The sequence below is a fragment of the Bombyx mandarina genome, chromosome 09, assembly GCF_030267445.1.
Source record: "Bombyx mandarina strain Sakado chromosome 09, ASM3026744v2".
Taxonomy (NCBI): Eukaryota; Metazoa; Arthropoda; class Insecta; order Lepidoptera; family Bombycidae; genus Bombyx; species Bombyx mandarina.
In genome coordinates, this window is record NC_143216.1 from 6,547,599 (window position 1) to 6,566,356 (window position 18,758).

Below are 18,758 nucleotides of genomic sequence, written 5' to 3' on the forward strand. Positions count from 1 at the left end.
ATACTAATATTTGACTAGTTCCGAAAAAATACTAAAGTAAAAAACTTTTCTCTTGGAGCAGATATTGAAATCCATTAAAACTTATAGTTAATTCCATTAGTTTTTTTTTAAATATATTTTAGGTCAAATTGGCAGTAGTCAGAGCATTAAGGTTGGCAACGATCGTAGTTATTTCTTAGAACCTAAATTCAGTCAGCGAAATCTATAGTTTTACATTTCTGTAGATTTTTTTCCCTACCTAATCTATGCTAGTCTATCTGCACACGATATACTGACCTCACTTCTTATTTTTCTTGTATTTGGGTCATCGGGTGGATTAACGGGAGAACTAATTTAAAATAACGATGATAACTATGGATGGAACCCCAAGAAGTATAAATTGTCTTCTGATATGGGCCGTGATATAGCCCCTTATTATAGATATTATGTAGAAGGGGATTATTCTTTGACTTCGTCGTTACGTGTATTTCAAAATTCGTAGTGGCAACTCTAGCACATACATATTCCTACTTACATTTTTCGGACATAGCCATAATAACATTACGTAAGTATAAATTGAGATAAATTAACAATTTATTAATATGTGCCAAGTCCAGAAACGAAACAACGATGTTGTTGTATATGTGACTAGCGACCCGCTCTCGCTTCGCTTCGGAAACATTAAATTTTATTATTGATGGGCGAGTCCCGCCATGTTACGCGCGGTACGACAATAACTGCGGGTAACGCCGCGGGGCGAAGCTAGTCTAAAAAAATCATCAGCTACCTATCAGTGAAAGTCTCATCAAAATCGGTCCAACCGGCCGAACCGAGATTAGCAGGAACAAACAGACAGACAGACAGACATACAGACAAAAGTTGTAAAAAATGTTATTTTGGTGTATGTACCGTATATAATATAATAATATATTATATGCATGTAGTAAAAAGCGGTTATTTCAATATTACAAACAGACACTCTAATTTTATTTATATGTATAGATGTATAGATTAGTTTGTGCTGACCTGACTGCTGGTACTTCCAATATATCCCATTCAACTGACATGTAGAACTCGGAGAGGTCGACCCCGACTGAAACAACGTTGCTGCCAGCTTGTTCATCCATGTGCCGCAGGTCAACCTGCCACATACCAGCTTCAAATATTATTAACTGTACAAATCAATTCAACGTAAATACTTAATTTGAATAAATCACTTGTAATTTTAACCAGTAATTATAAACTCTGCTGATCTAATCGTTTGTAATGGGACTCAAATATTGATGCCTACTCGTAAAATTGCGATTCAATATTAAAATAGTAAAAGAATAATTTAATCAGTCGTGGTAACATTGTTAGTGAACTTCTTCCGTGTTATGGGCGTTTAATTGATTCATTCGATAAAAATAATCGGGCCGCGAATGTCGCTGCATCATTTCATGATAGTTCTGACCGACTCATCGGAATTATTTTCTTTTTCTAGCATGAAATTTTCTGAACCGTTAATTCCGATGGGTTTTAGTCAAAAAATTCTATATCTTTCCAAATTTAACGAAAATGTTCTATCCTCGAACTTAGACAGTTCATAGTGGCCATCTTAGTAAGCCGATAGCTGTCAAATTTGGCACGAACACATATTTAGTCATGACATTTCACCAGGGAACGCTACACGTTTGTCTTTTGTGGCCTAGGATAGGTGACATGGATCTCACAAACATGTGGTTCCAACAGGACGGCGCTTCTTGCCATGCACGGGAAACATAAAATTTATTAGATGAGAAATTCGAAGGCTTCGTCATCTCGCGTGGTGGCGATATCAACTGGCCACCGAGATCGTGTAACTTAACACCGCTCGACTACTTTCTGTGGGGCTACGTCAAATCTAAACCATAGCTCGCGCTCTTCGTGAAATTACATATATATATACATAATGTCATCGAATACCCTTTAAAACAAAATAGAAATTGTGGCAATGTCACTTAAATAGGTATTTTTATTTTATTTTTAAGTTCGATTGCTCTTAATGAAAAACCCTTTATATTGAAGGCTGCCGGTAACGTTATTAGTTATCTTTATCAATAAAAAATAGAAATTTTAATGTTTCAAGAACAGAACGATGTCAAACAAAATAATTGGGAATTATTAAACAAACATCAGGCCGTTAAATATATGTATAAAAAATGTATCAGTTTTGGTTAAAAGTTGCCAGTATTGAGAATCGACAATTTTACAAGTAAGCACCTCATAATATTAATTTTCTAATATAATGTTCGCTATTTCGGTACAAATAATTTTAGGATAATAATACTTTCCTTTGCCTTAAAATAATTAATAATATAATTATTAAACACAAACAACAGACAACACATACTGTAATAAAATTCAAAATTGTTTTTAGTTAAAAGTATAAAGATTAATTTTATCATTTTGCTTTTAGGTTATGCAGTTTTATCTACGTAGTCTGCGTTTTTACGTATCACTAAAATGAGTAGGCCAGTTTTAATCATGAAACTAAAATATTTAAAAAAAAGTAATACATATATTTGTAGCTAATTTTGTAAATTAATAAGTTGGCACTTATCATATTTAGCTCAACGTAAAGCACTAGACGATTTATATTTATTCAATTAGGTATTAAACGATTTGTTAAAAAGGATTGTTACAATTGATACATGCATCCTGTCACACGATGTGTCGAAGAATCTCACACACAAAAATGGATGCTTAGATATTGTTAGATATTTGATACCTCATATAAGTATTGTCAACATCGAACGCAATGACGATTTCATTATTAAGTATCTACTACTGTGGAAAATACTCTATCTCACAATGTCTTCAAATACCGACCTTGAATTTAATTTGTACACTATGTGTAATAAATGTACACTATGGACTAACCATGCCACAAAGTGTGCCAAGTTGGAATGTACCTAATTTAAAACCAAACCAAGACTTTTAAACGACATGGTGACATATCCATCTTCAATGACGAAATACCACAACAGAATGACATGCGAAGAAGAAACAACGCTTTAACACAGATCAATTGATTCACGTAATTCAACTGATTATAATTGTAAGGAATGATATCCTCAGTATCAAAAATATGACGGAATCTCAACGAATCTAGCTATTACTTCGCGTATGTTTTAAGCCATAACATCGAAATAATTCTATCATCGGCAAACGACTCGCCAAGTATTTGATACTGAGGACCAAAACACCAGCTCCGCCGCGCCTATGTGTGTCGCGCGGACGCAGTGTCCAATGAGCTACGACCCTCAAGCTATTTATTATTTTATTTTATTTAGTTATTATTTATAAGTATTCCATGCGTTGCATAGACGAACAACAGTCATGACATGAGGCAGTAGCTACGTTCGAGTGCATGCAATGAGCGTCACGTCGACAGTGTTCAAGGACGTTGCGTCGACGAAACCTTCTACTACTCCCAGTATTGAGACTTATTTAGAATTCTGTGCAACGTTTTCGTTGTGTCTTCAAGAATACTTAGGTTTTTTTAAAAATGAGTCATGCAATGGTCTGAAAGCGACACCGTTACAGCCGAAGGAAGTCGCTAAGGGAAAGGTATAAAATATGTATTATGATGACTTTACGCTCGAAAGTGTAGTGAGCAACAAGTGTATACATATCGTAGAGAATATTTCTTCTGTAATCAATTCCACGTGCTGTGCTTTACTTGTTCGCGTGTAAGGCATCATGTGAAGCTGTGTAAGAGCCACGGCCGCATTCTGCGGAGAGTGTCCGTTGTGATCGGGAATGCAAGTGGACCGGGACAAGCTAGTATCATGCATTGAATTGAGTTAGACATCGAATAAAGGAAAGCATGCAACAAGCTCTGTGTGCTGTGTGGGAAGTGTATGTGTATGTGTGTGTGGCGCGAGCGGAGCCAGCTATGGATTGGGGGTGAGAGATCCGACGATACCTCTCCACGCCTTTTAGGAAATGTTACTATCATCGAAAATAGATCCTTTTTTTTTAAATATTACTTAATTAATTGACATTTACTTTAAAAAGTCGTTCAGCGCGGAAAGGTCCTGTCGGAAGGGATCGTTGGATGGGTTTGGAATAAGTGAAAGTTTGCATCCCATATCACCTGGCAACATTAATTTTATACCTTTCCGTGTCGAGCGAGGAAGGCCGAACGAACTAATTGGAATCGGCCCAGGATATTCTGGAGCATTCGTGGTCACGTACGTCGACATACCGCTACTCCACATACTTTAAACATCATCATCACATTGAAAAGTAGTTGCAACATGTCAGAACTAAGGAGCGAGTCATAGGCGGGGAGCGGGTACACACGAAAAGCACTCGCTCTTCGCCTCTACACTGCACCATCGTACAGTCATAATGTAAAAGTGAATTCAACATACCACATGGACAGAAAAGTAATACAATTACACCACGATTTACGTTCGAGCCAACAAGCTATTGCATGGACACCGGCCGGAACAGCGGGCCCTACTGCTACAGCCCGCGCGCGGCCCCAAGCAGCGTACAGCAGGGCGTCACCTTGAAGCCGTCATAAGTCCAGCTGCCTAACTTAAGCACACAGGTTTGCACGTCGTAAGGAAAGAACTCGACGTCGATCGAGCAGGAGGACTTATAGACGGCGGGCGGCTGCCACACCACCAAGCCGTTGTAGTAGACGGTAGCCTTCGTCATCAGCGTCACTTCGTAGTTGCCGTCGGCGCTGCGGACAAACAGAGCGGTCAGCGAGAGCGGCGAGAGAGCCTCGCTAATTACCTTGAATCCGTCGTACGTCCAGCTACCAAATTTAAGAACGCACGTTTGCTCGTCGAAAGGAAAATATTCCACATCTATTTCACAGGAAGACTTGTATATAGCAGGCGGCTTCCATTCCACAAGCCCCTGGTGGTAGATAGTCGCCTTGGTCGCCAATGTTACTTCGAAGTTGCCGTCAGCACTGCAATGTTAACGCAGGTTTACATGCCGATTCGCGGCTCTCGGTCCGTTTTGATATGCTGCGTTTCATGCTGTAAGTGTAACTAACTAACAATAATAAAAGATTTTATTAAAATAAATGAACCTTAGTGTTATGCTCGTGTACTAAAATCGATAGTAGTCATGTAAGGCCGACCGCTAATGATATGGGAAGAGTTACGGAGAAAAAAGACAATTCACCCAATACTTGTGCATTAAAACTAGAGCAGTTCTTGCAGTTGAATTTTGTTAAGAGAAAATCTTTTAATTGGTTAACATAGGTTTTTGGTGAAAATTCAGGTAATAAGGAAAAAAGTTATGCATTAAATTAAGTATCTAATATTTTTGAACCATTCATGTTTTTATTTTAATACAATAAGAGAAATATGTTTAAAGTACACATTTAGAAGAACATCAATAATAATAACTTTAAGAAGAAGAGTTCAGTAAAAAGGAGCACATTAGGTGGACGACCGGGCAGACTTGTCGAGCGAAAAAGAAATAAGTAACGATTTCTGTAACGATAATTTATCAACGTCCGGTGTTTGTAGGTGTCACGGCAGTGGAAAATGAATCGCCACGTAGAATTATTTCTTAGCATGCCGTCACTACTTTCACTTAAATCATTATTTTTCTTGAAAATATCTTCACTATAATTTACAAAAATAGCTTCGTTAATATCTTTAACAGAAATAGTTGGGCCGTTAGATCTGGTCACGTATTTCAGTTTAATATTACTAGATGATGACCGAGCTTTGCTAGCTTTTTTTTTTGATAACGCCATCTTGTTGTGTCTTTAAAGCGGTTAGTTGCCCTCAATTAAGAAAAATAGTATTATTATTCGCCAATAGATGTCGGAAAGAGTTGATTATTGAAAACACGAATAAAACAACATTTTCTGAAAATAAATAGTAGCTAGATCGATTTATCGCCCCCCAAAACCCCTGTATACTAAATTTTATGAAAATCGTTGGAGCCGTTTCCGAGATTCAGATTATATATATACAAGAATTGCTCGTTTAAAGGTATAATAATAATATAACAAGATTAATAATTGAGCAACGTTTAAAAAAAACCGCGTAAAAGCCAATAGTGAATATTACTATTACTATGACGTATTATATGTATTATAATATATTACAATATGTGAAGGGTACGATTGTTAAAAAAAACATCTGTCTTGGGTGAAAATTTCTGTGCCAGTACATTTTGGCAATTTTAGGACAATCGTTACTGCTACGTGGTAATCCTGGGTGGCAACATTCACATTATGATTTCTATTGGGTCCGGTGTATATGCATAGGTATGCTTACACAGTACGGTAGTTAATAGTAATTTAAGTCCCAATCCATTTTCGAAAATTTCTTAATTATTTTATTTTATTTCATTCACATGCATAAAATTAAATATACTAACGTATTCTTCAGAGTTTCTGAATTCACATATACTAGAAATACAACATACAGTGGGAGAGCGCATGTACCAAATGATAATTTTATAATTTGTTTAATAAAACGTTCATACTTTTAAGGATCGTTAGGGTGTCATTGTTATTGAATTTGACAGTCCAATGTGGGAATAAGATGTCTGCCCCAGGTTTCTTCACGAACTCCGCTCGGGTGAAAATTGCTATTTATACACAAAATATTTTGAGCCGTACCTTTCTGACTCTGCTGGAGAGTTTCTGTCTGCTTTTGGAGGGACTCCTAGTTAAAATTGAGGATGTAAAACAATTTTGCATTAAAACTTTTTTGTGAACGTATCTTCATATAAGTGGAAAATCCCGAAAGACATCTAAATATTGACGGGATCCGTATTAGAATATTTTGATATTGTACATACATATATATTATGTCACCATAAAACTTCAAATGAGCCGATAGAAAATTCACATATACGTTGCATATTCGACTTTCATTTGGTGATAACAAAGAAACAATGTCAATTAGATGATTTAAAATTTAAAGAGCGCGAGGTTCTTTGGAGACATTTGTTTTTTGAATTTCCAATTTCAATCGACAACGACGCCTGAAAGTACCTAAATATGTGTGAGAGGAAGAAAGATACAGTACGGAAGTGTAACAAATAATAAAACGTTATTTAAAGGTTTTTTTTAGAAGTTAATAATGCGAATACTTCGTTCTGTTTATTAGGTTTTATCTTTAGGTCTATTAAAGTAGCGACATATTTTCAGTGAAATTGTACATTTTGGAGCCAATCAGCTAACTTTTAAACCAAAAAAAAAGCAACTTTGTTTCGTCGTTTTCTTACCATTTTACTCCCAAAACAAGAAAAAATGGAAAACAAAGATTGAAAATTTTAGTTCAGAAATTCATTCTTAAGTTAACGTAAGCTGATTATATTTATAATAGCTTTGCCCAGCTACGATAACTCCAAACAATATGCGACATTAATTCAATAAATAGTTAATCAGGTTATTTATTTTTCCTATTTTATATTGAATTAATAATAAGTATCATTACAGTAATCCCCCCTATAACGCGGTAGATTGGTTCCAATCTACTGCGTTATAGGTGTATTGTATGTGGGAAATCCCCGCGTTATATGGGGAATGCCTGTGTTACACGGGGCATTGAAATTGCGTAATATGGAAACGCGTTATAAGGGTACCGCGTTATAGGGGGATTACTATATTACGATACTTGAGAAAAGCTAATTAGTATTCGCTGTTGGTAATATGTGTAATGGTAATACGAGACAAGAACCGTTCTATGATCACAAATATTACCAACAACTGAAACTGGACCTTGTGATTCACAGTTTCTAGAAACTCCATCAGGGATGCAATTAAATGTTTGTTATTGATATAAAAAGCCCAGTTGTTTTAAATATGTACACCTCTTTTGGATTTATGTTTCACTGTAAAGATATCGCTTCATAGTTTTATTAATTTATTTAGCGTTTTTCATTTTATTTAAATGGCAACAACAATAAAACATTCAAATACAAAAAGTATGCATTGGTCTTACTTGTTGTAAAGGACGATGTCTGGTCTCCAAATGTGATCGGAGGGTACGTGAAGCATGTGGACGCCCCCGTACTCCTTAGGCTCCCAGCGCAGCTTGTAGTCATACCAGGACTGCTCTACCCACAGGTTCGTGGTCATTATTTGGTTCTTCAAATTCTGTAAAATTAGTATCTGTTCAATAAAACTATAAAAAAAGTAGAAGAAAAGTTAAATCTTGGATCTCGATATAAGAAATGCTTTAATTTAATAGGCAGCAATGAATTGCTGTTCGTTGGTCTCGCTAAAACTCGAGAACGGCTGGACCGATTTGGCTAATTTTGGTCTTGAATTATTTGTGGAAGTCCAGAGAAGGTTTAAAAGGTAGATAAATATGAAAATGCTCGGAATAAAATAAAAATAACAATTTTGTTTTCCCTCTGATGTGTCCCCCGTCGGACGGATACCTTTTGTTTCTTTTATGTTTATTTTATACAAAATTTTAGATCTTTTATTTATCGATTGAGGCACTACGAAGTCTACCGGGTCAGCTAGTAGTAAAATAACTCTATACGCAGCTTTACAAAAAAATAAGCTTTGATGCCGGAGCTTGAACAACTTTTCGTTAAAGCTCAATTTATTCAAATTTCCTTTTTCCGACAATTTTTATTTATAGTAGTGGAAAAGTGTTGTAGTGGATTTCAGATGTTTGGCGGACACTCAAAGAAACCATAACTTGGTTACCATTGCCCACTTCGTGGCAGTATTTAAAAACGTAACAGCTTTACCGCCGGTTTGGAATGAAGTTTTTTTCCCTACATATTCGCTAGTAGCCTGAGAGGCCATTCCACGAGGCCATTCCGTCCGGATCGGTTGGTGAGCTCACGGGCTCGACCTGAGAGAATTTCCAACACTATCCCTAGCAAGAGTTCAGCAGAATCTACCACCGGATCGGATTTGCGTTGCCTGGTCGCGGTCGGATAAGTGGCAGTATTGTGGGAAAGAGTTGAGAGGTTAGCTTGGAAGCATGATAAATATACTGCCTTGGACGTGTGTTGGATGAATGGCATAGAATATCTACCCGTGGGTGTCGTCTGAGAGAATTAGGAAAATCACTGAAGTATAGGCAGCAGTGCTTACATACGATCACCAGTTGACATTAACTAGTTGTAGAGCGTATTGTGAGCCTGCACGGAGGAAGGTCCGCCATGCCTATTTATCTCGCAAAAGCTTTTGGTTTTTTTGAAGACGGAATTATTACTGGTTGCACGGAGCCCTTTTCAGTTTCGGACAGGTGGGCGAGCACAAGCTCAACCAGGAAGGATGGTATTTACTAACAGCTGCCCGAGCGTTTTCAGAGGACATTTAACAACTACAACTGTTTCGCGATTCGCTACTACGGGAACAGACTCGCGACCTGCTGAAAAAATCCGGCGAGTAGCTCAGTAAGCTAAATAGGTATGGGTTAAGTAGCACGTCGAACTCTTTGCCAAGTTCCAGTTACCAGGGTCCCTACGTCTAATCCTAGTGCTAGAGATGAAGGCGTCTAATGCAAGAGTTAATGGATCTGACGGGTCCGTAACGATGTGTCTAGGACGTCGAAGGTGAGTGGTGGCATTCATTTTGTAATTTATATAGGCTCTGCCAACCACTATTCCCGAAGATACCTTAAAGGCATCTACGCGACAAGATTAATAAAAGTGGTAGTAATATGAGCTCGAGATCCTTTCGCTTTCGATTCATTTCTGAATAGATTATTTCGACTATATTTTTACTGAAATTAGACATTATAAGTAGAATTTCGTTAATTTGTAAACAATTATGTAAGAGGAAAATTATTACAATTGCTTTTTAGCCGTAGCGTAGCTTCAATTTACGCAAATAATAACAATACCAAAAATAATTTTCATAAAAATTTCATCATGACGCTGTTTTAAAAGTAAATTCGAGAGTTTGGGCGAAATTCGTTCGTGAACGTGTACCTTCAGGTTTTTTACGTAAAAAATGTACCTGGTCCAACTTTCACCCAATTTTTCGAGTACCTCTCGTATTAATGTATAAACACATTAATACATATATACATAACACAAATAATGTTAGTGTTGATGTTTAAAGACAAATTAATAACTACATTGTCCGAATGAAAGTCCAAGGAGTCAAATCACATAATCTTGGGGATAAATTGAAATAAGTTCTTCGAAATCTAATAATTTCTAGTAGGAGATCTATGTGGACAGATTTGTGAAGCTTCCAGTCGGATAGATTGCTGAGAAGACGATTTTTTTTATTGCCCTTGTAAGCAGACGAGCGCACGGCCCACCTGATGGTGAGTGGTTACCGTCGCCCATGGACTTCAGTAACGCCAGGGGCAGAGCCAAGCCGCTGCCTACCATAAAATGAATGCCACAAAGTCACAAAGTCAAATGCAATAAGTTGCACAAATCTGAGACTGAATTTCAAATTAAATTTGAATAATTTTGGCAGCGTCTTACAGCGTTAATTTATTCGTAATTAATTTAAACTGAAAGTAAATTTAGAAGTCGTCGTGGCCTAAAGAATAAGACTTCTGGTGCATTCGTCTCTAGCGTATCAATTTTTCTAATGAATTACGTACTTAATAAATATTCACGATTGACTTCCACGGTGAAGGAATAACATCGTGTTGTACTGTAACACTGAGACCTTAGAACTCATATCTCAAGGTAGGTGGTTTACATTGTAGATGTCTATGGGCTCCGGTGACCACTTAACAACAGGTAGGCCGTGAGCTCGTCCACCTACCTAACCAATAAAAAAAAAGAAACTACGAATGCATTTCGCTTATTTGGAAATTAGTCTATTAATTAAATTATTTTATTCTATTTTATTTTCATCAGCCCTTAGCGAGTACACAATAAATTCATATTTAAAAATTTATTCGACAAAGTCTGGCTCTATATTAAAATATAGCAGCATCTTTAGATTTATATAATAAAATAGCATTCTCTCCGTATGTAATAATGAGATTTAGAATTATTACGTACCCAAGGTATATGAATTAGTTTGTTATTCAAACGGTTTACCTTTGAACAAACCTACTGTCCTTTGTAATCCGCTAATCTGTTTTCCTAGTAAATTTAATGAATTATTCAACAGCGAAATACTCTGCGTAGAAATGGATACGACACTAAAAACTCCTAGTATTTTTTTTTTATTGCGTAGATGGTTGGACGAGCTCACAGCCCACCTGGTGTTAAGTGGTTACTGGAGCCCATAGACATCTACAAGGTAAATGCGCCACCCACATTGAGATATAAGTTCTAAGTTCTCAGTATAGTTACAACGGCTACCCCACCCTTCAAACTGAAACGCATTACTGCTTTACGGAAGAAATAGGTAGGGTGGTGATACCAACCCGTGCGGACTCACAAGTGGTGCTACCACCAGTAATCACAAGAGGTCCTACCACTAGTAAATATATAATAATATATTTAAACAACGCCATTTTGTTCTCTCTCATGTCAGAAATAAAAAAAATAATGGGCAAATACAATTAGGCAGAAATTGAATCCAAAATTAAACATATTTCGTCTAAGCACTAATCATGTTTTAGAATATCTGGTAGATTTATATCAATTGTAAGCTTCTAAATTCTAATATACAAAATATAAACACAAAAGTTTTGGTGGGAGCTCCACTTCACTTCAAGTGAACTTCCGATTTTAGTTCACTAAATAAATCACCTCTTTAAAAAAATTGGCTAAGAATTTCTTCCTAAGAGACTACCTAGCATTAGTTACTCTCTAAAACTAATAAATCTGGCTTACAACGGAGATGAGATCATAACTCTCGGCTTTGGTTCACAATCGACTACAGTCACGTTTATAATTTAACTAGGGATGGTATATTTACAGTTTATACAATGCTTTCATAATAGACAATTGCGTCATCGTCATGACTTGATATAGATAATTCAGTCTATTTTTTATTGTGATTGAATCTTAGAGTACTTTCTCTACAGAATTTATTTAATTATTTGACAAATTGTATTAATGAATTTGATTTAATATATGCTCCCAGAAGATATATATAATGGTCACATTAACTAAGATATATCCAAAAAGCTTACTTACAACACTAAATACTAAAACACGGTCTATTTTATGTTTACGCTTCAAGTGACAAATATTTTTACAAAATATTTGAAGCGTTTAATATTTAGATTTTCCGACAAATTCCGCTGTCATCGCCAATGTGTTCCCTAAGGAGATTAGGTTTCATCTTATCAAGACCGTTGGCTTTCGACGCTGGATGACGAAAATAATTTTGATAACTGGCTTATCTGATTTCCATTTCTGTGTAAAATGTTTGAACCGAAAAGCTGGGATACGGCTCACACAATCTTAAGTAAGTGTAATAAGAACTTCGATTCGAATTTTCTATCAAAATAATAATTGTTTTAAGATAATGTATAATATTTATACTTGAAAATTAAACTGGAAGTTAATCGTAGTATAAATTATCTAAAAATAATTTCAATCAGCTTAATTTGACTGACTCAGTAGTGCAGTCGTTAGCAACCAGGACAGTTGCGCTGAGGGTCGTGGGTTCGATTCCCACATGGGGCCAATATTCTTGTGATGAACAGGTTGGCATGCTCTTTGTCTGGGTGTTTGTTATCTATATTTGTATACATTTAAACGTATAAGAGTCTGTATGACAGCCTGTGGACACATCATACAGAGAATAATAATGCATGCATCCATGACGTTCCGCCCCCATATAAAATCAGTCCGCGACTGTGCCGCGTTTCTTCTCGGCAAACTGTACCCCATGATCTGTAAGCGGAGTAAAATGTCCCTTCGGAACAAGGTGACACTTTACAAAACTTGCATAAGGCCCGTAATGACTTACGCGAGTGTAGTGTTCGCTCACGCGGCCCGCACGCACATAGACACCCTCCAATCTCTACAATCCCGCTTTTGCAGATTAGCCGTCGGAGCTCCGTGGTTCCTGAGGAACGTTGACATACACGACGACCTGGGCCTCTAAACAATCCGGAAATACATGAAGACAGCGTCGGAACGATACTTCGATAAGGCTATGCGTTATGGTAATCGCCTTAACGTTGCCGCCGCTGACTACTCCCCGAATCCTGATCACGCAGGAGCCAGTCACCGTCGACGCCCTAGACACGTCCTTACGGATCCATCAGATCCAATAACCATTGCATTAGACGCCTTCAGCTCTAACACTAGGAGCAGGCTTAGAGATCCCGGTAACCGTACTCGTCGAACTCGACAAAGAGCTCGACGTGCAATCTAACACATGCAACAGCTCGCTGAGTTTCTCGCCGGATCTTCTCAGCGGGTCGCGATTCCGATCCGGTAGTAGATTCATTCGCGAAGCCCCTGCTCTTGAGTTGTTAGGTCTCCTTCGGAGGCGCTCGGGCAGCTGTTAGCAAATCCCACCCCTACGGGCTGAGCTTTTGCTCGCCCACCTGTCCTGGTTAAAATGGAAAGGCCTCCGGGCCACCAGTAATCCTTCAAACCTAAAAAAAAAAAGAATAATAATTTGGGGCGGATGACCGTAAGTGATTTGTTCGCAGTTATTATTATTAATTAATTTATTAGTAGGAATGAGCTCTGCTTCAGTCCGCGCGTAGTTATTGTAGTTCCCCCCACCCTTACTCTACCAAAGATTAGTTAGGAAAAAAACAACTTTAGTGTTGGTGGTTCGGATCCGTCCCTACTTTAAGCTATGAGGTCGAAAATTCAATAATATAACAAAGGCGGCCTTCCCCTTAAAACCAGAATGCTGGTCTTGCACGTATCAGACGTGTTTGACCGTGGCGTCTTATAACACTCATTACCACCGTCGAGAACGCGTGAATACCTATATAATTTTAAAGAAAAGAACTGTAACTGAATCGGGGTTCAAGCTACGTATAATCTCTACCTTACACAGCTCGGTACAAATATACGGGCGTCTTGTTCATTAGGCGTTGTTAGGCCGATTAACGAAAACAATTCGTAGAACTATTGGAAAAACACAAGCAGCTATCGCACTCTGAATAATAATAGTCATCCATCCTTAGCTGACTGTCAGACTTCTTTAGCAATTTACATAAGTTTGGTGAATATTTAGTTCAATTGACTAATGTTAATCCATCTATGTCAAATAAACATCGAACATTGGCACCAACTCTTTACATATTTGTTGTTTCATAATAAAGAAGTAAGACATTTAAATGAAGAATGGAAGTGTTTCAACATTTCTATTTTTATTTAATTTACAAAAATAATAATTAAATGTTAAGAAAAACCGTAAGCATTCGAAATACGAATTAATAATAAATGTAATAAAAATTTACTTCATAAAAAATAGCAGTTGAATGGTGGTATGGGTATTGTGACGGGGACATTTAAATTATACACAAAAATGTTTTATTTATTTGCTTTAAATGTTTTATTTATTTGCTTTAAATGTTTTATTTATTTGCTTTTCGAACCCGCAAGTACGTTTACTAAAGTTATGTAATATGTTGTATAGTTTTCAACTCGCAAATAATTACCTTTACAGTTGAAAGTTGGTTTTAAGCGTTTTAGGGTGGGTTATGAAAATACTCGTAGTATCCCAAAATATTCAGTACTAAATAATGTAGATCAAACTGATTTTATCTTTTTTTTACAATAATATCAGCGCTATTATAAGTATACCAGTTGACTCGCTCACCTAGTATCAAGTGGTTGACGGAACCCATACCATGACATACATGAATTAATAATAAATGTAATAAAAATGTACTTCATCAAAAATAGCAGTTGAATGGTAGTATAGGTATTGTGACGGGGACATTTAAATTATACACAAAAATGTTTTATTTATTTGCTTTTCGAACCTGCAAGTACGTTTACTAAAGATGACCTTTACAGTTGAAAGTTGGTTTTAAGCGTTTTAGGGTGGGTTATGAAAATACTCGTAGTATCCCAAAATATTCAGTACTAAATAATGTAGATCAAACTGATTCTATCTTTTTTTACAATAATATCAGCGCTATTATAAGTATACCAGTTGACTCACTCACCTAGTATCAAGTGATTGACGGAACCCATACCATGACTAACACTGGTGGTAGGATCTCTTGTGAGTCTGCACGGGTAGATATCACCACCCCGCCTATTTCTTCCGTGAAGCAGTAATGCGTTTCGGTTTGAAGGGTGGGGTAGCCGTTGTAACTATGCTGAGACCTTAGAACTTATATCTCAAGGTGCGTGGCGCATTTACATTGTAGATGTCTATGGGCTCCAGTAACCACTTAACACCAGATGGGCTGTGAGCTCGTCCACACATCTAAGCAATATGCCGTCACTCACCTTGAGACTTGATATTGAAGTCTCAATTGTCTTGTGTTGTATTGGCTTTGGCTGCTTCCGGTATAAAATAGTCAAGATGATGGTAAATAAACGTGCGGAGTTGAATTTGTATTAAAATTTTGCTGGTTTGGTCTTTTTTATACGACGTTTTATTTTAATCGCGAAAGTCTACGTGAAGACGTCCAAGGTAATAATAATAATATTTACGTGGAAAAATGTTTTTTGGTAGACACTTCGGTACCGCCACCAGCTTTCTCCTCACTCGATACAGCTACTCCGAGAGTCGTCGCAAATGTTTAACTTTAATTTAAAAACGAAATTGAACACAATTTCAAGGTATTTTCTAGCCCTGAATAACAGCACTTTACCCTAATACACAATAGGTCTTAATCTTATAAGATCCGGATAAACTTGTAGACAGACCCGTTCTCTCGATACGTGACAAGACATCTATAACAGAAAGCGTACATTGCGTTATCGCTTTTATCGCGCCTTTGTTATATTAAACGGCTTCAGGGATTCCGTTTTCGTATCACGTCATTCATTTTCGTACGAGGACTATTAGAGGATCAAAATACATGGCAGTTAACCGTAATCTAGATATATATTTACACTACCAATCGCCGGCAGCCTCAATGAACTATTCTAGCTTTGCATGATTTGTTAGGTAAGCTCACGGGGCTCAACCTGAGAGTATTCGCTAACACTGGCCCTAGTAAGAGCAGTGTTTCGCAGACCTACCACCGGATCGAAATCGCGACCCACTGAGATGATCCGGCGAGAAACTTAGTGGGCTGTGTCTATGGGTTAGTTCTCGCATCGAACTCTTTGTCGTAATCACCGAGTACGATGAGGATGGTAACTGGTGCTTGAGGAGCCTTCAAACACCGAAAGTGGATCAGGGGTATCCGACAAGACATGTTTCGGCCGACAGCGGTTTTGCATTGCCTCGTCGCTTGGGTCAGAAAAGAGTATGTACCTTATAGACTCCAAAGCGGATGGACCGATTTCGTTGCAATTTTCAAGAAATCATTAAATTGGCCTATCGGATGTACTGTGCATTTTGGTAGCGATCGAATCAATGTCAAATCAAATGTCGGCCAGAAAACAGCCTGGTTTGACTGGTTTAAAATAACTCTCGATGTTGTTAGTCATATTTCAATACACTAATAAACAATCATCCTATATAATAGTAATTAGCAAGGCTACCTATTCTGCTCCTATTATTCTTTCTACGAAAACTTTACAGTGTTAATTACTGCCTTTAATTTTCCATTAATATAAAACCTTAAAACGTTACTATAAGCCGTTTTTTTTCAAAGATGAAATTTTCATGATACCTTTGTTTCAATTACTGATTGTTTCAGATATAATAGTAATTTTTTCCGGCACTATCACCAAAATCCACGAAGCTAACTTTTAACGTAAATTATAATATCGAGTCAGAAATGTTGCTTGTTCACCAAAAGGCTTTCTCAATCTATTCTACTAACCGTTTTTTTTTTGTTTTTTCTACGATTCTCACGAGTCATAGACGATTGAAACTCCTTTTAAGGTTAAATCTCCTTATATTATAGTTATTATATGTAGAATTTCCTACGTTACGACGATTGAGATGTTCTGTGGTTCTATCCTTCGACTTCAGAATATTCTGACAACTACCGTCTATAATTTTTTTAATATTTATTGAAATTGACATAAAAGATATTTGCATCATGCGTATTAAGATCATTTTCAGCATTTATATCCTATATCTTTCTCTTCCTTCTACTAAAACTATAGGTATTAAATCAACAACGTTTATACTACAGTTATAGATTTAAAAATAAAAAAAATATGGATGTCATAATAAATTTTAACCGGTTATAAAGATTTACTATGTGACGGAGGAGGTGCCATGAAGTCTATTAAAAGTTGGCTGTTTCCCAAACCCTACGGACAAAACACATCAAATTCTCGTAGCAGCATCTCCAGATTAACGTTGCTAGACAGAATAATATGATTGACGTTTTTAAATACAATTACGCAATACGCGGGCACCTATGTATCAGGGGCGATCTGCACATTCCCACAGGATATTTTGTTACATATCAAAGTCGAGTATACGTAAGGTAAAATACGAATGCTGAATGAATAGAGCCAAAGAATTTAAAAATTAACTGAAATATAGCTTTCGGTTCGAATTTTGAAATCCAGATTGAATTGGTAAAAACGTGATCTGTTTGAAGGTACTTGTGGATTAAAATCATTCGTCACGAATTTGCGAATAAAAAAAGAATAAGTTTTACTCGTAGATCCAGTGGTTTGATTTATATGAATAATATAATATCTCAATGAAATTACATATTGAAATTCATTAGCACCGTGTCTGTACCAACTTAAAGGTTTGACTTATGAATTCATAGTATTAAGATGAATATTTTAGTTTTTAAATTTTAATGAATTATAATATGATATGGTTTATTAAGAAAAAAATTAAACTACTTTCATTTCATCACGTTTTATAAAGAGACGATCAACACTGTGTTCAAAATAAACATAACCAAAAGCTTAAGCGATTCTCAAATATCTGTATTTTCGCGAAACTTTTAAATTAAATTTTACATATTATTATAACAAGCCAAATTATACCTCCAAAAGCGACACAGAAGAAAGATGATGTGCACAATGCCCTAGAAATGACAACGAAAATTATTTAGATACAATTTATGAAACTGTAACTGTAAACTTTCAAGTTGCAATCGAATAAAGCGTTCTTATCTTGTAATGTGATATTGGTTATGAGCCTCAAGGGATACAGCGAGATAACCATTGGTTGTGGAGATACGAGTTCTCGGTTTAATTTGATCGCCATTAACACAGTTTATGCGTATGAAAGTAGGGATATCTACACACATTTGTAACAAAAACTGGGTCGTGTGTCCGAGGTGTTGATGCAATTCTCGTTTATTTAAATTCCGAATGCGGCGCGCAAGTGCAATCAAGGTACATGCATCCAGACTTCATCGTGCCGTCTGTATTTAGGTCAGTTTATTTGACTAAACTTTTATGAGACCGTTGGTTTAAGAGAAAAGCAATTTTTTTTTTGTAATTTTAGAGTAAGTAGACTTACGACATCGATGAGTTGACTGAGTTTAAGTTTGATGCAGACGCGTAGAACGTCGGTGGTGTTGACGACCGGGCGAACGAGTTTGTTGTAGTTAGAGAGAAGATCGTCGTAGAGACGTTTAGCGTCGGGGTTGCCAGCGGTGGCGGCGCGAAGCAGGCAGCAGGCCGCCAGCCACCACACGAACGCGGCCATCAGCTCGCGACCTCAAACATCGTTACGTAAAGGGTCGTGGAGACGACGCCGGCGACACGGGCGCGGCGCGGCGCTGACTGCCGCCCTGCGCGTCCCCGCCCCCCCGCTATGTGAGCCCCGCACCCGCTCCTACAAAGAATCACACCCCAAACCGACTCTTTTGTGATACTACTTTAATTACGCATAT

General features: G+C 37.1%; 1 protein-coding gene across 1 annotated transcript in view; it reads right to left on the reverse strand.

Annotated features, from left to right (window-relative positions):
* Nucleotides 1–18,672, reverse strand: part of nAChRa4 (nicotinic acetylcholine receptor subunit alpha 4) — a 33,950-nt gene extending 15,278 nt beyond the window's left edge. The window contains 4 exon segments of the mRNA XM_028175275.2: nucleotides 1,006–1,121; nucleotides 4,753–4,933; nucleotides 7,941–8,095; nucleotides 18,383–18,672. Coding sequence (XP_028031076.1) covers nucleotides 1,006–1,121; nucleotides 4,753–4,933; nucleotides 7,941–8,095; nucleotides 18,383–18,571 — 641 coding nt within the window. The 5' untranslated portion in view covers nucleotides 18,572–18,672.
* Nucleotides 18,673–18,758: the final 86 nt, after the last annotated feature.